At 31.0% G+C, this 24,774-nt stretch overlaps 1 protein-coding gene across 2 annotated transcripts in view; it reads right to left on the bottom strand.

Moving 5' to 3' along the window:
* The window catches only part of cut (homeobox protein, cut), a gene marked incomplete at its 3' end in the record, with an annotated part of 98,684 nt that continues 73,910 nt past the window's right edge, over positions 1–24,774 (bottom strand). The window contains 12 exon segments of one of the 2 annotated variants that reach the window (XM_014438338.3): positions 1–1,027; positions 3,246–3,568; positions 3,641–3,899; positions 4,075–4,310; positions 5,799–6,091; positions 6,596–6,750; positions 6,843–7,006; positions 7,111–7,382; positions 7,971–8,313; positions 9,348–9,482; positions 10,069–10,178; positions 11,883–12,064. In XM_014438338.3, coding sequence (XP_014293824.1) covers positions 8–1,027; positions 3,246–3,568; positions 3,641–3,899; positions 4,075–4,310; positions 5,799–6,091; positions 6,596–6,750; positions 6,843–7,006; positions 7,111–7,382; positions 7,971–8,313; positions 9,348–9,482; positions 10,069–10,178; positions 11,883–12,064 — 3,492 coding nt within the window. 2 annotated transcript variants of the gene reach the window in all.

Genomic DNA, 24,774 nt, shown 5'->3' on the forward strand with positions numbered 1-24,774 from the left:
ATTTAATTTAGAACTGATTATCCCATTTTTCATCTTTTACTTCTTGTTTAACAGAAATAGAAGGTTTTGAGTCTTCTAAAGGTACTTCAGATGTTTGCTCAATAGTTGTGCTCTGTTCCTCAGGAACTGCCGTAGGCTCTACTCGAACTGTTTCTTCCCTACCATCCCTTTCAAAGTCCTCAGTCTGCATTACACAAACACCATTAATAATAACTTCTGGTTCTTGCTGCCAATCTGGGTTTACCCACTGAGGTGCAGCTGGTTTTCTCCTTGAACTTCTTGGTTCTGGAACTCGTGCTTCAGGTACACCAGAATATGAATCTTCAGAATCCACATGACTCTCATTATCTTCTCCTTCTGATTCATGCTTGATTGAAAGATCCAAACCCTGTTCTCTTAATGGTAATGCACTTCTTGACATAATATTCGAGATATCACTATTTGATTGGAAAAAAGGAGCAGGAAATGGTAATGGTAGCCCTAATCGTTGACTAAGTAATATCCGAAACTGTACAGGGTCAAATCCAGAAGTTTGACCTTCTCTCGTTAAGGATTCAACTTGTGAATTTTGTTTCATTCTCATTCTATGATTGTGAAACCAATTAGTAATTGTTCTGGAAACAAGACTCAACTCATTAGCCAAAAATTCTATTGTAGCTAAACTTGGATATGGATCTAATGCAAAAGCTATCCTTAAAGCTTCTTTTTGTTCTTCTGAAAATAATACACGATGCTTTTTAGCAGAAGGAGGACTTCCAGCACTACTGTGATAGAATTCAGAAGTATCATTTGATGAGGTATCACTACTGTTATCCTGCTGCCCAGACCCTCTCCGCCTCTTGTTTAGCTCCCTCCTTTCTGATTTAATTGCTTGTAATTTATCAATATTATTGGAATCTGATAACCACAATTGCATTCTGATGAAAGGCTCCCTCCCTTTAATACTGAGCATATGCCATGGCTTAGGTTTAGATAACAGTTCACTCACTGATCCTTGAGATAATCCAAGAACAGCCTCACCAAAGATCTGTAAAAAAAGTTTAAAACCTCAATTAGTATTTTTGAACATAAAAAAATTCATTCAAAACAATATTAACATGTTATAATATATTATAAATTTAAATTTAAAACATTTGAATGTTTTTTTTTTTCTTCAAAATATAACAATTAAAATGTAATTTTACATTTAATATGTAATTGTTGGGTAACCAACGAACTGGTAGTACATGATTTCTCATGCTTATCTTGAGAAAAGGTACTATGCTGGGCAATCATGATTGAGTCAAAGATGTATATGCCATCTGAGGTATAATTATTTGTACCCTTTAGGATATAGTTATTTGTTTTCACTAGAAAAATAACTTTGTAATTAGATATAAAAGATCTAATACATTAATAATAACTGATAGGTAATCTTTACAAAGGTTTGCATAGACAAACCCAATGATGTCCGAAATAAATTAAGAAGTATATTGAGGCAGGTAGATGGAGGCCCCCTTGCTAGGTTTTAGGACTAGGGCCATTGGTCCTTCAGGTTGGGAAAACATATACAGTAATATTCCCATATGAATTGATAATCTTATTAGAACACTACTTATACCTCTACATTTCCAACCAAATTTTATTCCTTTCACTACGAGAGGATTAAGTGCTTATATTAACTAATAAAAAGAAATATTCTTTTTGAACACCAATAGAACTGATAGAATGATGTTGAGGGATTTCTAGATGCTTAAATAGAGTAATGAAACAGTACAGTATGAAAGGACTAGGATGAAGAAACTTTAAGATTGGAGTGATACATAGGTCCTCATAATGGTCTTGAGAACTAAAAAAAAATCATTGATTTGGAAGGTAAATTAAAGGTGAAGGACTCCTGAAGAAATAAAAACTTTTTAGTCCTCATCTATTTAAATTGAAATAAATAGGCAAAACTCATTTTATCTATTACATAAGAATATAAAGGAGGACCTGATAGCTGAGCAGATTGGGGCATAGGTCCCAGAGTGGTTGTTTGTGAAGGTCATAGGTTTGATTCCCACCTAGGTCAATCAAAATTTATTTCACAGTGGCCCCTAGAAACTAATTTTGACATTCCGACTCTGGGGTTTTATAGGTCCTCAATGGAGGACTTGAGCCAGAATAAGAAATAAAAAAATTGGGGATTAACCTATAGAAGGTTAAAGAATACATTTAAATCTACGTACTAAGAATGAGTGATGCTTCTAGCAGAACCAAAGTACACATTAATTATATTTAAATTAATAAAAATCTATAAGAAGATGGTGAAGCACATATTTTCTGTACACATTTCAGTAAGACTTAGTAAGGTCAGACTACTAGATTTTGAGAATTGTGACAAAAGATAAAAACTTTTATTAGGATTCTTTAAAGTTATCATGGATCTGAAATGTTGTGATGATCTTTAAAAATAGTTAATATAATCATTAACCCGACAACAATCAAAATGGGATGTAGCTTTGGCCCATTGCATTTTTTATTATTCCGTTAAAATGTTGAAAATCCTGAAGTCTAATTAAATAATTTTTTTTAGATAATCTCATGATGTTTCTAAGTAATAGCTTCTAATATAACACATAAACATGTTATTGGAACAATTAACGAAAATCAGAGTGGTAATTAGTACCAAAAATGCAAAACAGTGACAGAATAGGCATGATTTGAAACTAGTGATGGTCTTCAGATACTTAGCCATCAATCAGTAAGAATGGGGCTTACAAATGAGGGCATTAGCGAAAGAATAGCCGTATTGAATAGCAGCAGTTACTTATTGTACTTTAATGATTTTTTTAAATATTAAAAGGTACAAGGATCATCTAAAGAACCATATTCCAGCCAATAATGGCCAACTGAATTTATTCAGGAATCACAATCAGATTAAAAATAGCAAAAAGGAAACTGTAGGCTACTGAGGGAATATTTCTTCCAAAAAATAGAGAAGTAAACTTATTAAGATAATAAAAAATAATAGCATTTGTGAAAAGTTTGATGTAAAATCATCAAATGTCCAGTTAAATAATTGCCTCTTAGTATTTTATTATCAGTTATAATCTAGGGTTAATTATAATGATATTGTTATAATATATGAAATATACTCAATTTTCAGGCTTGCATATATCATAATTAATTAGTAATAGTAATTTACAAGTAAATTTTTTCTGTTGATTATTTACAATAATTTTATGTATATTAAAAAAGGGTCATTTCATTTTTTTCAAATTTACCTTCTGTCCAATGTTATTGGCTAGCAGAGCTTCCTTAATTTTTGTTGTAATTGACTGTGTATCTAAGTCTTGGGTTAGAGCAGCCATCTCATAAACTGATGGAGATACATGAGCCATATTTTTCATTGTAGGGTATTGTTGCATTGCTGTTTGACACTGTTGAGGCGTTACAGTCTTTTTAATATCTGGAGGAGTTAGAGGAGGGACTGGGGTCGGTGCAGAAGTAGTATGTTGCATATGGATATTGGTGTTATGAAGAAAGGCTTCACTATTGACAAATTTTCCACAGTTTGCTGCCATGGACTTATTGTGGGGTCCCCCACCTAAAAAAAAATCTAATAGTTAATCATTTAATAGTATTGAGGATAACAATAGACAACATATTTTTTCCTTACTAGGATTTATTCCATATCCTCCAGTTCTCATCAGTTTTTCAGGGGCTATTTTGTACTGAGAAGCCACTAGTTTGTGAACCGCATTTTCATCCTCTAAAAACATCTTCATCCGAATGAATGGCTCCCTTCCCTTCTGTGTTAACATATGCCATGGTTTTGGCCGAGCTAGAAGGTCGGAAACACTTCCCTGTGATAGCCCAAGAACAGATTCTCCAAATAACCGCTGACTTATTGAGAACTGACTAAGTTGTTCTTTTACCTGAAAAACAATATGTTTTTATAACACACATTAAGTAATCTGTAACCTGATCAAAAACCTCTTAAAACAAAATTTTTCATAAAATAATTTTGTAAAATTAAAAGATAAAATAAATATACCAATTTATAATAATAAGAAGATTTTTTTGTTTATAGCTTTCATTATTTAAAATTACCTTTCTGACTATTTCTTCAGTATTCAGATTATTGAACTGATCAAATTGCTGCTGAGTGATTGGTGGTAATACAGCTTTAAGTGGCCTTTGTGATGGGGAATGATGATGTTGCGAAGGTGGCTGTGAGATCAAAGCATTAGTAATTGAGGCCATTCGTTGAAGAGGACTAACTGCTGCAGTTCCTGAACCAGTGCCTAAATCCTCAGGAGGTAATATAACATTTCCTAAGGGTGAACCTGAAATCAAAATTATATCATGAATATAGGAGACACAAAATCTAAAAACTTTTTTGCATAAAAATTTACTAATATAAATTTGAAGAAAACATGGGCATTTCTCCATAAACATACCAATGTCATGTCCTAGTAGGTTAACAACCAAAGTAAAAATAATGCTAAAAATTCTACTTGTAAGTAGTTATTATTTAAGTATTGATTAAACAATTTAAACAGGTTAATATTGATTGAATTTCTGGAAAATAAAGGTCAAAGAATCAAAAAGTCTGACCCCTTCCTGTTCCAAAAGTGAGTTCCCTACAAAAATGATACAACTACAGAATTGTGGCACAAAGAAACAAAACAAGTTTCCTTCAAACTACTTGCTTCTATGTTTGCTAAATGCTATAACAACTGTTTTTAAACAAAATTAATGAAATTTTGGTTATAACTAAAAGTGACATCAAACAGTTTTCTGTCCACAGGCTTGAATTATTTCATCAATAACCAACAAAGTAAGCTTGCATTTTTCGTGTGGCCAGTCTCTTGGGCATATTAATTTGTTAATTAAATGACATTATATCCAGTGATATCTTTTTAAAAATAATTTATGTTGTACTTTATAGGAAATATATATTTTTTCCATTATTTTGTTGAATATTTGTTAGAAACAGGTATATTTTATATTATACTATAATTTTGTCAGCTTTGTAACCTTCAGTCCTCTATTTTTGGGATGGGACCAAATGAATATTGGTTTATTATTAACATGTCACTAGTAAAATTAGTTAATAGGCTTTTTGAGGTATCCTAAGCCTAGAGGCATTTCAATAATGTCCCATCTCTCTCTCTTTTTAGTATAAATTCTTTGAGAAAAAGTGTAATTGGTTGCTTTAAAAATTTTTTTTTCAAATTTTTGTTGTCATCTTACTTTTGCCATGTTTATGGAGAGATACCTAAAAGGATATCATTCATTCAAAAGATTAAGATTAGTTTGTTCAGATTTTGAATTAAATAAAAGCTAGATAAAAGATTTGTCATATCTGCTAATCATTATTTAGAGCTCCAAAATATATTACAATAAAGGAATGATGTGCAATTTTAGAATATTAAAAATAATAAAAATGATTAACATTTTGTTCTATTTGGTGTTTAATTGTAGAGACATATGAGATTTTATTCAAATTAAAAATATTTTAAATACTTTTTATGCATAAATTTAACAACTAATGATTTTTTGTAATTGTTAAAACTAAGTCTTATATATATATATATATTCAACTCTCTAAAAATATATAAGGCAAGTGCAAGTCTAAAAACGAAAAAGAGTCTCAATATTTATAATAATTAAATTACAACAAAAAACTTTATTGTATTAGCCTGTTTTGCAAAATTTTGATTTCTGAATACATTAAAATATATATTCAGATTATAAGGCTTATTTTTATATATATATGAAATATTTTAATGAATATATTTCATATATAGATATAATGAACAAATATTTACCAGGCTCAACTTTTGGTCTAACTAGAGAAAAAGCACTTCCTCCGTGCCTTTCTTCTTCTTTCTTTTCATCTTCATTTGAGGCTTTCTCTCTTTTGACTTGCTTTGGTAAGGATAAATCCTGAGCGATACCATTATGCACAGATGACAGGTTCTGAGCATGAAGAGCAGCAAGAGGATGTGGAAGCCCTCCAGTGTTGGTTGAGTTCAGCTTGGCAAGTTCTCGATGGTAGGCATCCATTGCAATCCGAACATCTTCACCACTTCCACCACTCAGAAAATGAGGAAAAACCAAACTGAAATACCGAACCAGTGTTAGTTAATTAATATTCTTTTTTTTTTTATCAAAGTATTCAAAAAGTTCATATTGATTCCAATAAAAATTATTAAAATTAACTTTAAATCACCTCATCTTAAATTTCAACAAATTGCAATAAAAACTAGTTTACAATAATTATAAAATGACTTCATAGGATAGTTAAATACCTATTTAAAAAGGGGATTCATTATTTGCACTACATTACAGGAAAGTCTATTTTAAAATTATATGTACAAAAATATGTAGCAATTTAACACGTTCTTAAAATCACCGTTTGTGTTTTTTAAAGCATAATTTTTGTCCCATAATAACAATAGTATAAGTAATAAAACTAAAGTTTTAAATCTATTGAATAAACCTAACTAATATACCTACACCCAAAAGATTCTAAATTCTAAAGTAAAAACAATCAAAATATTTTATGTGAATTATATTACAAAAAAAAATAGTTAAGGTAACTAAATATTTCTTTTTTACTAACCCAGGAAAGTTCTGATCTTCAAGCCTCCTTCCCATTATTTTTGCAAGCTCTTCTTGGTAGATTCTAACAACTTGTTCTTGAGGAATGTCATCATTTTCATATTTCTTTAGTCTGCGTGTTTGAGAATTGTCTCTGCCAAGTGGGGATTCTGAACTCTATTAACAATGATATGTCAAGCATGTATTAATAAAACATTGAGCTCAATTAGGTTATATATGATTATAATTTTTTGGATAGTAGTACCAACCTGTGGATGGTTGGGAGATTTACTGTCTTCGTTGCTATGGGTTTCATCATGTTGCTGTGGCTTCATCATGTGGCTTGCTTCACTGAGAATATGTGCAATCCTTTCTTCAGTAATGTCATTTTCTGAACCTCTGGACATTACTCCCATGCTAGCTCCATCCTTACCTGAGAATAAATTTACAACATATAATAAAACTAATAAATTAAATTATGATTTAGATTTACAAATAAGATATGAAGGCAAATAAATAACCTATAAAACTATATACCTTTTTTAGGAATGAGAGATTTCAGAAGTAGCACAGCATTGTCATCACAAGCCCAAGCATGCATTTTACGATAAGAGTCCCGACCCTTTTCAGTCAACTTATCCCATGGTTTAGGTTTGGACAAAAGCTCAGAAACAGTCCCTTGGGATAAACCAAGGACATATTTGGCAAAAAGTCTTTGTCCAACATTATGGATCGAAAGAAGCTCCCTCACTCTCCTTGCAATATGTAGAGTATCGAGATTTTGGTTGGCATATTTATCCATATTATACCTGCAACATAGATAAATCAATTTTAAATAAAATGGAAGTATAGACCCTATTTCTAATTTAGTCCCTATGAATCACTACCATAAAAATGCTTCTGTGCAACTGACAATTTTTTAGTCACACTTAATATTTGTCGCTACATGAATCACAAAAATATTTTAAAAAGGTGGTAAATGTCATTAACTTCTGATATGATAATAGAATTCTATTGTTTTTCGAAGTAGCTATGGTCATTATTTATTTTATTTTTTTTCCAAACTTGAATAGAGAAATGTATCTCTTTTGATATGACCTTATTATTGAAATATTTTTTGAAGTTGGTGATTTCAATTAAGTTGGAGGCCAATGTTCTACGATAACATTATATCTTACACACTATTCAATTTATTAAATAAGAATAGTTTTAATATTAATATATAAGATCTAATTAATTATTTTATTGAGTTTAACTTGGGAAAGGTCAGAAATATTAGAGATTAAAGTGATTGATTATTGAGTCAGTTTTTACACATATCAGTAAATTAGGAGTTGACTAAATAAGTTAGTAATTATATATTTCAATATAAATTAATTATGAATGGCAATATTTACCTAAGCATTTCTTGTAGTCTTGCTTCCATTGGGTCTCCTTTTGGTATCAGTGATTCTCCAAAACGTCCAACCATACAACTTGGATCTTCGTTGAACCTAAATGGTGACCGATCATCAAACCGGAAAGGACTTTTCATAACATCGCTTAGATTTAATGATGGGCCAGAGTTTAGAACATTATTGTTGATGCCTATATTTAGGGCACACATTCCATTCGGAAGCACTGAATTTACATGCTCTTGCTCTTGAACAGTAGGACTGGCAGACCCATTGACAAGTTCTCTATTTGGTGATCCAGTTTTATCTAATTCTCTTTCTCTCGTTTCTTCAATCTTTGGTTTACCTGTAGGATTTAAATGATTCAGACATTGTAAGTAATGAATAGACCGAAAGGATAATTTACATAAGCATTGAAAATATTTGAAAAATCACAATATTGAATATAATCACATCAATTTGTAAAGGCTTATTTTGGAAGAAAAAAAGAATAACTTTTGGCTTGCTAATTGATCAGTAATGGGTCAACAAAAACAAAACTTAATCTTAAGTTAAGCTTTAGTCAACCTAATTTTATTTTGGGAATAATTAGAATAAAATTCTAATAGAATATATCATACTAATTCACACACTCATGTAATTATATATGTAGTATATAAATAGCATATCCAGAATGAAAGAAACATAACTCAAAATTTCTAATATAAGAAACTTTAATAGTTGGGTGGTGTGTGTGAGGCCATGTACAAAATTATATTGAGAGTTCTTCATGACATCAACAAACTCAATGGTATTGGTTTACCCCCTTCCCTCACCCTTTTAACATAATCTTCTTTAATCTGCAAATTGTAGTAGTTAACTTAATTTTTTTTTCATCTGCAAATGTAAGACAAAATTTTGAACTCAATTAAATTTTTTTAAAATTTTAATATGAGGGCTGGTGTGCCTACAATGGTGATGCCTGTCTTAAGCCAGTCCTGGTTGGAACTATATAGCACCAAAGAGAGTACCAATCAGCAACAAGGGAAACATTCTGGAGCTTCTGCGTAGAACTTGGCCTGGGGCTAATGTTTGTTGTAAGAAAAATAGATTTTTCAAGTTGTGCTCTATTCAATCTGTATATGCGACTGTTATTTTCTTTTAATAGTTGTTAGATGTTGATAGAATCAATGAAACCAGATACAAAAAAGTTGGTGTATATTAATCTGTTTTCATATTAATCCTGACTATTAATAAAGTTATTAAGTTAAGTTACAAAAATATTTATATTTTATAAGTTACTAATGTAAAAGCTTAAGAATTATAAAATACTAAAACTATAGAGACTATACCATTATATAAACCTATCATGCTATGTGCATTTAGTTCATGGTACTATACCTTCGTCTGGTGGACTCGCCCAATTGCCAGGTGGACCAACTATTGACCTTTCCAAGGATCTACGCCAGTTGGCTACAATTTCTTCTCCTAGGAATGAACCAAATGTTTCAACATTATGTAATGTAGGCACTTCACCTGTAAACATTAGAATAAATCATGTACAAATAAAATAGTCATTTCATGGGCTTAATGACCTTATGCACTGCTTTAATGAAGTTATCGTACACTTTATCAACCTATTCTAGCCAGAGTTTAAAGTGAGGATTCATTCAAAATTGTAAAAAGTAAAGTGAAACAAACTATTATAAATCTAGACAAATTCATTAAGTTGGATGTGACCCGATAAAAAAAAAAAAAATGTATTACTGCATCCAATGAATGGGTTCAGTAGTTAGTAAAGAATTATGTTACAGCTATATACAGCATTGTTGGTCAACTAATAGTTGTTGAACATTTTACCTCCAATTAAGGGTACCAAAGGGGTGAGGGTTCCCCTGGAAAGACTCCCAATTGATCTAATATAGTGTTTATATAATTTCGAGAGCATAATGTCTTATTTAGTATAACCATACATATTAAATGGAATCTCTGGTTGGTATGAATGGAATTAAAGCAGATATCTCTCTCATCCCAGACAAATCACTGGTTGATAGAAAAAAACATGTATTTAAGCATTTTATTTTTCTACGAAAAATGAAATATCTATAAAAAAATCTTTTACCTTGTGTTTCAGAAGGTGTAGTAACTGGAGGAGGCTTTATTGATACTTCAGAAATTTTGTTTGATTCATGTTCATTTAGTTTGGCTCCTTCTTCAGCATTTCTAAAACAACTGAAATTTGTAGAAAACTCAGTAACTAATATATAGAATTTAAAATTTAATTTTTAATTCAATTCATCTGAATTAATAATAGAAAATTGTCTATATAATAAGTTTAAGAACTGATGTCAATACTAACATTCAACTATCCTAAGAGAATCATAATTAAGACGATGTCCTAAAAAATTAATAACCTACCCTTTTTTCAATAGAAAGGTAATTAAAACCAATAACATATGAAGTCAAAAAATCGTATGATATTTATTAATTAAGGGGCTATAAATTTTGAAATATGAACAGGGGCGTTGCTGCAACAACTTTTCGGAGGAAGGCGTAAAGTCTAAAATTTCTTTGTTAAGAATATTTTATAAATTCTTATATTGTTACATTGACAGGAGTCAGGGGGTCATTCCCTGGAATTTACTCTTTTCCCAAACATTTTTGGAAATCTCACCTCTGTAGATAGTTTATAAGCAATTTATAACGGGAAAAGAAATATTACAGAGGATAAAGTTCCATTAAACGTAGTTTTAACATATAAAAATATCAAAAATTGAACTGTTCAGGAACTATAACCATCTCGTCTCCAATCTCAAACAGAAACGAAATTATCATAAAATCTGATTAATTTTTCTAATAACCTGGAAGCCCAGATGTTTACTGGTTAACTGTTTAATCGGCTTTGGAAAATAAACAGTTCAACTAGCTCAGGTTCACTTTTCTTCCTAGATCTTTAGACAAGGCCTTTCAATTATCTAACGTTGCGGAATTGGTGTCCGTTATAATCCTCTCAGGGATAAGATTCCCTATACATTTTTGAAGATATGGAGGTCAGGAGAAAGCGTATATCATGGAAGCGTCTCAATATAATTTTTAATAACAAATGCTTCACGACTCTGAAAAAGAGTCATCTAGTAGACTGGATTCGAATTCTGGATATCGAGTCCCGAAAATCCGCAGTTCTCCGTTTCACCGTTACCACATTTCCGCAAATACTTGACTTTCGCTAATGTTTCTTCTCCGACCTAGCCCCATTTATCATTGAAATTTGTCTGTGTAATAATTCTCAACTGAAATAATAATATTCATAAACTTTTCGAAGGAGAATCTTGAAAATATTTTACTATTACCTAAAACCATGACCTGATCATAGAAATTATTCCAATTGAAACAGAACTTGTGTAGACAAAACATTTCTTAAAATTTAATTCAATTTATTGCGAGAAACAAATGTGAATCGTACAAGAAACAGACCATAGAAAAATGTTCTCGTATATTCGAAGATAGTAAGCTTTACGATCACAATAGATAATAATTAAAGTGTAAAGTAAATAATAATTTAGAATTATTCAATTAACAGAAGCTCAATAGTAATATAAATTATTATTTAATCCATAATTATTAGCATTTTATTTGTTTTAGCTACATATCTAGATTTCATTTTATACGTATATATAATTTTTATTTTTGAACTATTATCAAACATTTTATGCCCAAAACATACATAAAAATGTAGGATTCAAATAGTCAAAGGAATTTTAAGAAACATGTATATAATTCTTTAAACTATTTAGAATATGAATAAAATCAAAACAAAATTAATTTTTCTAGATATTGTGCGCTTAAATAAAATACTATACAAGAAGTTTATGGGACTAAATATAAAAAAATAAAAATAAATGTAGAGATTATATCTATAAATTTACTTTTCTTTACCTTAATTGCCTCTTCAGTTCATTATAGTCTTTCTGAGCATCAAGGCGGGCCTCTAGCCTACAAATATGTTGACGCTTATGTTCAAGCTCTTCCTCTAACCTTGCAATCTGGTTAGCAGAATTTTCTTGCAATTTTCCTATTCGGCTTTGGAGCCGCTGGACATCATCCAGGAGTTGGGAGATCTGGAAATAATTTTCTCATGTACTCAATTATCATTGCATAGAATTACTTGTTTCCATTTCAATTAATTCTGTACTCTTGAAACATTATTAAGTAATTACTAAATTCAGTTATTAGCTCCATATTTCTAAGTTAGGATAGAACTAATATCATAAAAATAAAATGTAAAGATGATTGGTTTTTTAAAGCTTAGAAAAATATTATTATAATGGAATCTAAACATAAATCAATGCATCGAGGTAAATAATACTAGAGTTTCGCTTCGTGAGTATATATGTGTGTGCGTGTTCAAAAACGGTTCACACTCGCCTTGTATAAGATTAATTTATGTGCCATGTTTTAAAATAAAACATTTAGGCTGAAACATACGAATGCATAATCAAAATCATGCGGGATTACAGTGGATATGGCTTAATATAAAAATATTTTTCTATTATTATGTTTTATTTAAATTTGAATAGATTTATTCTAATATTTAATTATTAACATGCTGACTTAAGGAGAGGGTTAAAATTGAGCTTGAAAGTCGAATCGCCATTCTGAATAACTATGATATATAAATTTGTTTAAACATAAAAAAAAAATAGAGAATCTATAATGACATTGATTAGCGTAGAGCTATCGAATTCTCCAGAGCAAATGAGGAACTTGCAATCCTCACATCTTGAATTCAAGATGTTGCGTTATCTTCTTCCTGCAACCCTATGTGGTCTTTATTTGAGCATTAATATTGATTATCGAGGGTTGTGCGGACTGAGGGGTTAGAGTAGGGGGGTGATTAAGGATCCACAGTCTTTGCTCTTCTCACAATTAGACAGATCTCTCCCCTCACCCTTCTCTCATCTCCCCCTTTTCCGATCTATCGATTAAATATGCCCCTTACTAAAGGATGTGTATGGTGAATCTACATATTTTTGTCTTCTTATCTATATTATAACAGGAATCCGCTTCCACAAAAAGCGAAACTAATCAAAGCCCAAAAATGTAGTAAAAAGGATTCCTATTATATCCTCCGTGTAAGAAATTAAGTTCATATACATTTAAATAAAAATACGAATTCGATAGAATGAAATAAGTGATTTCTCTATATTTCAATTTTAATAAGAACTTATATTTTTGTTAAAAATTAATTTTGGAGGCCGTAAGATAATGAGTTAAACCCGAAAAAGGTAATTAAAAATTCTACATAACGACTTATCCGAAAGGTTGGAAATATTTTCAGATATGGTTTCTTATACGATCTTCTCTTGCACGTATAACGTCAGGAGGTAACGAAGCTTTGGTTAAGTTGCCATCTTGAGCCCCCGTGACGTTTGATGAGCTTTCTTCCAAGTGGTAAGGTATAGCACAAATATTTTATCTAAAATTAATCAAAAGTTTGCAGGTCTTGAGCCTATTAAGATTTTTATTCGTATTCATATTTCTATAATAGGCTCAGTTATGTTTTTTTGCATGAGATTTGATGCGGTTGTGTTCGGTCCTGAATTTGAATTGACAACTCGTCCTTTTTATTTTCTGCAGCTAAGCAGATTTAGTTTCGGTAAAAACAATAAGTACTATAAAGATATCGAATCACAAGATCAAACTTTTCTACTTATTGGTAATTTGCATGTCCTTACAAGATCAGATTAATAAACTGGAAAATCCATGAAATTTTCAATTTATGCAAAAAATATGGCTTTTTACAACCAGTACTGAGATTTATAAAAGAGTGGTGAGATTATGAATTGCTATGGTACATGTCAAGTACTAGGGTGTCAGTAATAGACAACGTCCCGGTAGAGGAAATCGAAAAACAATTTACTCGATTCTCACAGTTTTTTATGCTTCATGATCAGTAAGCGATGGTGCTATCAACTATCAGATTTGAGAACTTATTAAAAGAAACACGGCACAAAGAAGCTGTGCTTACAGCATCTTTATCAGCACTCGTGGATTAATCAGTAATACTTCTAATTATTATTAAAAAAAAAAAAAAGAAACCAAATGTATTTTGTATTTTATGATTCGGAAAAGTCATTATATTTAAATCACCTGGACTTAGTTATGAGAAATATTTTTTTTTGTTTTAGTACTGTTTGCTGTAAATATTTTGAGGTCAGATGTTCCCGACAGGAATGAGAAAAAAATATATCTAGTAGAGGACGTCAAGAAATATAGATATATATTTATATAAATGATGTGATTTTTTCTGTTGTTTTATCAGCTTTTAAATTAGGTTTACGTATCTTTTTATTGTGATAAGTATTGATTATTTATAAAATTAAAACATAAATTTCTGTAAGTTATTGTTATTTATATTACTCAGATTTAAAAATTTTCAAGTAGTGAAACTTTGGATTTCAGTTCAGATGATGTAGAATAAATATGAAGTTGGATGTTAAACGCAGCTCCATTTTTTTCCCGTGATGTTGAAGACAATATAATTATTATAAAATCATTTAAAAAATTCAGTATTCGAATCGTGATGTATCTTAAAAATGCATCATATCTTACATAATTTAGGAAATGTTTCTTTTCCATATAATATATTGACAATATTTTCATGGTAATAAATATTTGACGAATGGAGATCGGTTAAGGATTCCACCGAGTGATGCCGAAGAGAGCTAAACGAAAAGGAAACATTTTGGAGGATGTGGAAGCCGATTTGCCTGAGGATGGGCACCCAGCTAATTGCAAGAGATTTTTCATACAAGGCCCTAGGGACAGTTCGGCTTCCTCTGAATCAATCATAGCCGACTATTTGTCCAGCATTTCCCTCAGGACTCGAGGATGGCCGAAACATTTTTCACCCTATAACCCCGATTTCAGAGGCGCCATTCCGTTCCGTACAACGATTTCTCAGATGAAAAATTACTGGTATTGAGATAATTCAATAAAGTGTTGATATTCTGTCGTGCAAGAAAGAGGAAAAGGATGGTTAAAAAAAAGGGTGAACATTATGAAAATATTTTGTTTATTGAGTACAAGCATGTACTTTTAACAAAAAAAAACTAACTTTAAATGCCATATAAATATATTAATTCACAGCAAAGCGTTTAAAAGAGACTATTGTAATAAAAAAATGTATTTTCATATACTACTTTCATGTACCATATATATGACATCATTCATGTATTGAAATCAGTATAGTTGATTATCAAGTTATAGCTATAAATTTCATAATATAGGACACCATTTTCACTCACTTTAACTCATCTCTGAACCAACGATTCGATGATCCTCACCTATTGTATGATCGCGGGCACCAAGAACGTTACTTTACTTTCCATTCTCGAGACTTCTTATTTATTTATGTTTTTTTTTAACCAAGTCTGTCAAGTCCGAAGAAACAAACTACTTCATTCCGATAATTTTTAGGACATTTTTGGTTCTGTTAAAGCCTTTTATTAAAAAATAAAAATGTAGATACATTACTGGAACTTCAAGACCACTCCATGATTACGTTTACAAGAATCACCAATACCTTTTGTCGTACTGACTTCAAAATATACATCTAACGGATGAGAAATATTTAATTATGGGTATTGTACTAGTGGGATAGTGTGGGTGACATCCGCACGGGGCGGAGGAACATTTGGTGCTTCCTTATTTAGGTATTTTAATTTAAAAGACTAACATACACGGCGATTCTAAATGACTCTCTGACAAGAACAATCTTATTTATTTTATATTGTACAGGTTACAAATAAAGTCATAAAATGGTTCAAATGTTTACACCCCCCTCCGAATGTGTACCCCAATGGACCTGCCAGTATATGCATGATTTTGATTTTGAAACTAACTAATTCGTATTATATTATATAAAATTTTAAATTAGCCTTATAGCTAACAATAAAAAATGTACCGTATAAATTTTGAAATGTCGGAGAAAATTCTAATCGGGAAAAAGATTGATAGATATCACAATATAAATTATTTTTTGTAAACCATGATGTTTTTATCCAGGATGATCTAAGAAATTAGAGATTGAAAAAAGTTTTTTTTTTTAAATATTTGAGAATATTTACAGAAATCTAATGGCCATAATGATTACGTGAAAATATATATGATTTGAGGACACGGATCAGTGTCTCACTTGTGCTTCAATTGTTACTTAAGGAGATGAAAAAAAAAAAGAAGAGGAAATGAACGTTAATTGAGGATTCTAAACTATCCACGTCCGTTCGGGAATTATTTAATAATTTCGTTTTCATCTTGTTTCAATCGCTGTTATTGGTGGTATTTTTCTAATTAAATTGTTTCTCATGCACGAAGTCATAGTTTGGGTGAATGATACCAATATACTAAGATCATTTCTGTTATTAACGTTGAGTATGATTTTCTCAAGGTTATTCTGGATGTACCTTTATCATAATTAATTATTCAATATTAGGAAAGATAATGTTATAAGTAGAATAAAAATTGGGTAAATTTGACAAATAATGTTAGGATCACCGAAGCGGATACCAAACGTGGCCTACTCTTTGAGCTGGGAGACTTGTCAAGTTGTGGTGGAGGAAAGGAAGACACGATAGTTGCTCCTACCCCTTCCCTACTACCCCTCACTTGTCCATTTCTCCCCTTCCCCTAATTTCAATGGAAAACTCCGTTCGTTGTTTTCTTAATTTATCCTGTAGTCATTAGAAAGTGTAGGTCTTGAATTAGAAGCGCTCACTTCTAATATTTAAACAAAAATCAACATTATTTTATATAAAATCGAATCTTTAATGTTACCGCAGTTGTCACCCGATAAATACAGGCAGTAATATTTGATCGACACACCCGTTTTTTTCTAGATGAAAACGATAGGCGCGGATGAAATTTATTTTGGTAGTGAAGCGATTTTCTTGCAATCTCTTCCATTTCCTCTCCTGTACACTTACCTTAGGAATTTATAACTAAAAGAAATATTTTCATCTAAAATATATATTTAAAAGAATTTTATATAGGTAATTGTTCCGACCGAAGAAATAAATCACTCAAAACCGCAAGAATTTTCGACGATTATATTTTTTTATTAAAATCGAACAGACGCTAAAGAACCTAACTTTTTTGAGAATTCAATTTACCCAAAGAATCCGACATCGTAATCTGTGTGTCCTCGTCCGACCGTCATTTGGTTGTTTGGCTGCCAGTTTCCTCAAATGCATGTCAAGATGACGGCAAAAATGCCTCAATTGTGGGAAATCGGATTTTCGAAAACGATGTGGTCTGTTAAGATTTGTTCGATTTTTCGCACGGTTTGGACGCCAATCTTCAAAAACCATGAAGAACTGTTTGCATTTTTCGGAGATTTTCAGGAGGCGTCGGATGGAAAAATCACCTATATAAAATTATCTTTTTCAGAAGAACAATTCATTTAAAATATATCTTTCCATTGGAAATTCTAGAATTAAGTACGCTGAAGAAAAACAAGAAGATATTACTTAGTCGCCTCCACTTAAATAAACAATAATCACCAAAACTATGACTTTCTAAATTTTATTTCGAAATATCAAAACTCTTGAGGAAAAAAAAAGGGCCTAATCGAGTATTTATGCAATGGATGACGTTCTTTCAACAGCTCCACATTTTGGTGGTTTAATTTACAATATAAACGTAACAAAATATCTAAATCGTATAGACTTTATAAATATCCTATCACCACCTTGAACAAGGAGATGCTTAACATTTTTTAGCACCGTAACATTAGGATTTGATGAGGGAATTGAAACATAAAATAAGTAAGGAGAATGTGCAGTTGAAACGGCATTGATGAAATTATATTATCATTAAAATACATTTTTAAAACAGAAAATACAACAGTGGCCAAATCTCTGGATTCTTTCAATTTAGTAAAGGAATTCCATTCACTTAAAGTAATATAGATTTTTAAGAAGAGAATGATTTCTTGCGATTCAGAAGCGAATACTCGAAAGCATCTATCGATTCTCAAGTCTGCCTTGTGCGTCACGTTTTGTATAACCCCTTCTTGTAGGGTCGACGGGAGATGTGATCACTGCCTCCTTCCCTTCAATAAAAGTGGAATAGACAATGGCGGCCATTAGATACATTTTCCATTAGCCATGGCTCTTCCTCCACTTATTGTCTCGGTCGAGAATGCGTTTTCAGCATTTGCAGGTAGTGCTCAAACGGATTTCGTCTTTAGGCATTGTCACAGCTCTAGACAACAAAAGATATTCAACAATCTCCTTAAAATCTCTGAATCGAATTTATATTAATTAGTAAATATGATATGGTTTGTGTTATGAAGCATCAGTCCATTTCTGTAATCGTTTGGAAAAAAAAAAATTTGTCGGGCATGATGGCTTTATAGCATGACACCCCTGCTCTCATGTTTTTACTAACAGGGACTGGTCATATTAGTATGTTCTAACAAGGATAGATATGTCCTAAATGTCAAAACCGGTAAAATTTAATATTAATACAAATGTGCTTGATGATCTTCTAGCACGAACCAATTCAAATATTATCATTAGTTTCCGAAGAAACATTTTGATCACGAAGCGCAATTAGTAAGCGAATTTACCTTAAAGGACGATCTTCAAGTATATCCAATACACCAAGAGTGTTTAAAAACACACAAGAAGACAACTAAAATAAATAATATATACGGGCAGATATTTATAACTTTCATCACTGAAAAAGATGATTTTTCTCTTAGGGTGTAGAGAATGGACCCTCACACTGTAAGGCATGGGTGGCTTTATTTTAAATTGTCTCCCTAAAGGAAGGGTTGCCTGATGGGGAAGAAGGGGAAGCGGTCAGCGAAACAAAGCAGACCCCATTAAAATTTCCATATTGATCTGAGAGGGAAATCTTTATTACGCAACGTGAGTGTGTGTGCGCGCTACGTGAGAAGGGGGATCGGACATATCGACTTGAAACGACTTAGGGATAGGGGCTTTAGGAGGGGGAGTGACTTTCAAATGAATCAATCTACCTAATGAGGGTCATGGGCCCTTAAAACAAAGTCCAAGTCCGATACATCATCCCTATTCCTCTGTCTGCTTCACTACCATTCTCTGTTCTTTGCTTCTATAAACAATAGTTACATCCCAATCTGGTGGTATACATTGGCCAATTCTCCTTAGCAAGTCTTTTTTGTCTTAAAAATATTGAGAACAATATTTAATACTGATCAAAAACGGACCAGTTACTGTAGAATTTCTTCATGGAAAAGAACTCTAAACTTGAATATGGATGAACTATAAGGAAATGTGATAGTGAAATTATGAGTCAATGAGAGCTAGAGTGGTCTAAGCAACTAACTTGCCAAATCTCCGTACGCGTTAAACGCTTCGATAGTTTATCACTTATATTCCTCAGCATGGGCTTGTTCAGTACAGAATGCATATCTGGTTTAGGCAAATCTTACTCTTCACTTATATAGTGTCATTTATAATAACTAAATTCATTCGCTATTGTGCGAACTTTTGAAGTGTATTTCTGCGTTAATTGTGACGGATCAAATCAGGAAAATTAGAGCTTTAATCGCAATTTTAAAATGATTTAAAATATATTGATTAAAAGAGGTGTAAGTAGGATGAATAAGGTAGACAAAGAGGCGAGAGCCACCTGTGGTGGTGCCTGCCTTGCGTGAACCTTAGGAGGCAGTATTTACATAATGCCACTCCGTGACTCACTAATACTCCCGATTCGAAACTTATCGAACCCTCCGTCACTCGGCTTATCAAGAACAGCGTTCTATAGCTGCCTTACAACGGACTGTTGTATTCAGTTCCACTTCAAAATCACTACATACATTCCCTTTTGTCAATAATCCTGATCCAAGGAACTGCGGTCGTAAAAACTAAAAAAAAATACAGTTCACAGATGGTAAAAGTTCACATCAATTAACTTAGTATTGTTTATTATCATGAATCGTCCAACTGCATATTAAAAATTCTGGTCGGCGCATCACGCGACTTTCACTTACCCTAAATACGTCCCCACATTTTTCTGTAGATCGTTGGGCTGGCGTTGAAGTTATCATTATTTTCGAAAGAAAAAAATCTGACCAGGAAAGGCGAATATTACTAATGAAAAAAAAAATCATAAAATTCTTATATATTTACTATTTACCCCTTGTTTATTATTGCTAACGATGTGAACTTTTTTTTGGGAGGGGGAGAGGGGTCAAATTAAAAAAATTAAAAGTACTTTAGAGGAAGATTTTTTTTTTTTAATTTGTCATTTAATCTCTGTTACACTATTTCAATTACAAGACCTACATAATTTATATTAACGATCATTTAATAATAAATTGACAATTTAATCACAACTCCATATTCCAGAAAATGTGAAAAAACCGATTCCGGAATTCCGGAAACATCCCTGCTATTGGTTTATTTTGCTAAAATGATCGATATGATTTTAAGAGAGAGCTAAAATTGTTTTCTTCATGAAATCAATCGGTTAAAATTGCTATGGAAAACATTTGATGATTCTTTTAAAATATAAATTTTCACAGTTTAGCAAATTTACATTTTGAAATACAGCAACAGAGTAATAGTGTCGGAATCATTGGTTCAAATTAAAATAATCTATTCCACTTAAGAAAAAAAAATATGAAAAGTAATATTTAGATCAGAGATATTTCCTCATATTACGGTGAGATTAAATAATTTGATATAATTTAATAACTTTATAATCACCTTTATTTTTGTAAAATGTTCTTACAGCTTTTCTTTGCCAGTGAAAGTGATGAAGAAGATAAACAAGCAAACCATATCATGCATTATCATTAGCAAGCTTTAACAAAAAAAAAAAAAAAAATGGTGAAAACCGGAATAAAAGTAGAAAGGAACGTTTCCAGGAAATGAGGACGATGAAAGACGTAAATGGCACCCACTTGGTGGCTTACTGGAATTTTTGCCTTCAGCCTATTGCCCTTGAGTGCGGATTGTTTGTTTATTATGTTGGTTTTTCCAATGAAATGAATTTTTTAAATCTCTCTTTTCTTATCATATTCATCATTCATTTAATAAATACATTGATATCTTTTTTCTTGATTATTTCCGATATATATTTTTGTTAATCTTGAGGATCAGTCAATAATACAACTTTGTTTAGGCAACGTTTCGCAACTTTATTGTTTGCATAGTCATGTCCGACAATGAAAAAAAAAAAATCATTGTTTTTTAGAACAAATACATTTTCAATTATTCACTATAAAACTACAAGTACATAGTGTAATTGATGATTAATAACTATTACAATTAGAACGCTGCTTACAATGGTCTATTACAGTGCGTTCTACATTGTGATCCAACTAACTCCAGGTTTGTACCAGAAGTGAATATGTTTTGAAATGGAAGTAGGTTTGCTTTGATTCTTCCAACACGTAACCGTTTTTCCTAACAGGTATTCCATCAGTTATTTCTATTAAAACACCAAATAAAAACAGAAAAAATACAAAATAGAAATAACAGTCGGACTACCTGCTAGAAAAAAACGGTTACGTGTTGGAAAAACTAAAGCAAACCTCCCTCAACTTCAAAACCTAGTTAGTTCTGATATGATACAAACCTGGAGTTAGTTGGATCACAATGTAGAACACACTGTAATAGACAATTGTAAGTAACGTTTTAATTGTAATAGTTATTAATCATAAATTAAACAATGTAATTGTAAGTTATTACTTGAAAAATGTATTTATTTAAAAAACTGTTTTTTTTTTTCATTGTTGGGCATCACTATGCAAACGATTAAGTTGCGAAACGTCGCCTGAATAAAGTTGTACTATTCACTAATTCTCAAGAACCCTCCCCCTCCCTCCCCCAAAAGGATTATATATATATTTATCAAGAAAGTAAAAAATATGTAAATAATGCAAATATTAAAAATGAAACATAAGTTTTTTTTTAAATACGTTCATAGTACCGGCTTCGTTTTATTGCAATCTATAGAATGTTATTTTTTATTTATTTAATCTGGAATCATAGATATAATTACAAGACATTTTAACTAGCTTTCGGTGGTTTTTTTTCTTGTTTTTTGTTTTTAACAAATATAAATTTACTATCAATAATTTTTTTTTATTTTTGTGATCTCAGGATACTAACGGATTTTAAGAAGCGTACATTTACAGATTTAGAAATCCATTTCTCAATTTATTCCATACGTCATACCTCATTTTTTTCTAAATGCCTCGAGGCATAAAATAGATTGATATTTTGAAAAATGGAGGAAGGCACAGGAAGTGACCAGCATTTAATGGAATCATTGACACTGATCTTGAAATAGATCCCTTGTTGAATGTCCTAACAACTTGTGTTATTATTAGACAGGTACTCAGTCGAAAATGAGTGGATGAGTCTTCCTTGTCAACTTGGTTAGGGAGGGAGGGGCAATATATAGAAATTGTTTTCCGTTAGTCACTCACTTTGAATCGAAATCTCAAAGATTTATAGAATCAGAGGCAAAGGATTACAACATAGTTTTGTTAATATCTAGATCATTTTACCAGAAATATGTGGACATTTCAAAATAATTCGAATTATTAAGTACCAGATAATACTCAAATATTCCGTTTGTCAGAGTACAAATGATTCATAGAAAAAAAAAATACAAGTGTTACGATTGTTACTTATGTGTAAATTCATATTGAATAAATATCCGTGAATAATGAATAATGATTGAAATAATATTTTGGTTACTTTGTTTTTTTGTTGTTTTTTTTGGAAAACTTTGTTAATTATACTTCGTGACCTACAACTTACGTATAAATTAGTTTATTTCATAAGATCTGACATCATCAGAGCTACTATTTCACTTTTAAATAATATCATTATTATATTATAAGTATTATGAAAATATTTCGATTTTATTACATTTTACAAGTTTGCAGTACTGGTATGTCCAATAATTTACATTCATTCTATCATACTCAAAATTTAAATGGGAAATTCTTTGTTAGCAAATGATTATACTTTTATAAATTTACTATTCATTGAGCAGCTATAGATATACCGTTTATGTGTATCTATATTATCATTTTATATCATTATAATACACAATGTCTCTTTTAAATACTTTGAATATATTTTTTTTTATGTTTAAAAATAAATGGAAATTTTCGAATATTTTCATGTAAATTATTCTTTATTTTTAACTACGAAAAAATATTTTATTAACAAAAAAAAAAAAGTAGAAGCGTCGATTAAAGAAAAAATAATTTTTAAACACAAGACAGAACTATAATATGTTATAAAATAATTATAAACTATAATATAAAGATTAAATGACTTTTTCTAAAAAAGTTGTTGAAATCAGTTCCTCATTTCCCGCTCTCCTAAGTTGGTTGTTTATTTAATCACCTTAATCTTTTTAATTGGGAAAAGAAAGTTTTTTATTTCTTGAGTGAATTCTTTTTTTCGTCAAAAAGGTTTAATATTAAGATTTATTGATAGTATACTCGCTACATACATATAACAAATTTTAGTTAATTTTTTTATAACAATAATTCGTTATAAATTATGTAATTTTAATTATGTAGGAAATGAATATCTTTTTTATTTTGTTGTAAGGCGTTTTTAGAATACATCATGGCATGTTTTTACACGTTTAGCTTCATGTTTCAACATTTTATAAGTTATTATGGAATGAAATCAGGTGTGGGGTCTTTGGCGAGTCAATATTTTTATAAATTACAAATAGAATGGACTGAATGGAGAAGCTCTCAGTTGTTCTATAGCTGGCCAGGTACCAATGTTGTCTATCTAACATCTCTTTTGGGCGTCGCTCCAACCAAACAACTTAACAAAGGGGTGGATGCGACGGCAAAGCTTTATTTTATTTTTTTAAATATTTTAATACAATAATTTTAATTATGATATTTTTATTATATCTAAAATTTTAATTAATATGTCATTAAAATTATATAATTGATTTGGGTGTTGACATCGAACAAACATTTGCAAATACGACAGCCTGGACGCGTTTATAAGCAGTCTCTTTGTATCGGAACGCGTGAATCCGTGAGTAATTATGTCTATTTTGACATTCGTGTCATTACTTGAGCGTAGGCAGGCTGGCTATTCACTCATATTTGCATTTGTGAGAGCGGATATTGTAACGTTCCGGTCTATGGCCACGATCAGGAATGAGTCATTGCCAACTACTAACTCCCTTCTATTCCCACCGCCAACTCTTTGCACTGTCGATTTTTAAAGCATTCATTGAGCAATACAGTCAAAATACCTCTTTCGCGTGATTCGAAACAGACAAAACCGAGTGTACTGAAAACATTCCTTGATCGCACTAGTAACCTATATGTTTAATATTTTAAAAGGAAAATGTAAGTGTATATGAAATAATTACGATGGTTGATTCTGAAATAAATTCCATTGACGCATTTTGAAAAAAATAACAACAGTTATTTAGATATGAAAATAATTGTTTTAATTATTTATTTTTCTACGTTTGTTGTGGACTAGTTTTTCCCATGGTGCCCAATGCTATTTATTATTTTGAAGTGATTGGCAGTAAGAGTAGAATATCGAAGTAACTTTTAAAAAATAACTCATATTTCAGTTTTGTTTTTAAAAGTCGCTTTAACTTAAAACCAAACAATCTATAATCATTATCTTCATAGCTTAATTCATATTCTCATTTCGGCAAAAAAGTGTGCTATTTACAATTTTGCTTACAAAAGCATGACTACTAAAGCAGGTTTTCAAATTTTTATATATAAAAAAAAAAAAAAAAAAAGTATTTTTTGTTT

Source organism: Halyomorpha halys, unplaced genomic scaffold (genome assembly GCF_000696795.3).
Source record: "Halyomorpha halys isolate HHAL.00 unplaced genomic scaffold, Hhal_1.1 Scaffold55.1, whole genome shotgun sequence".
Classification (NCBI taxonomy): domain Eukaryota; kingdom Metazoa; phylum Arthropoda; class Insecta; order Hemiptera; family Pentatomidae; genus Halyomorpha; species Halyomorpha halys.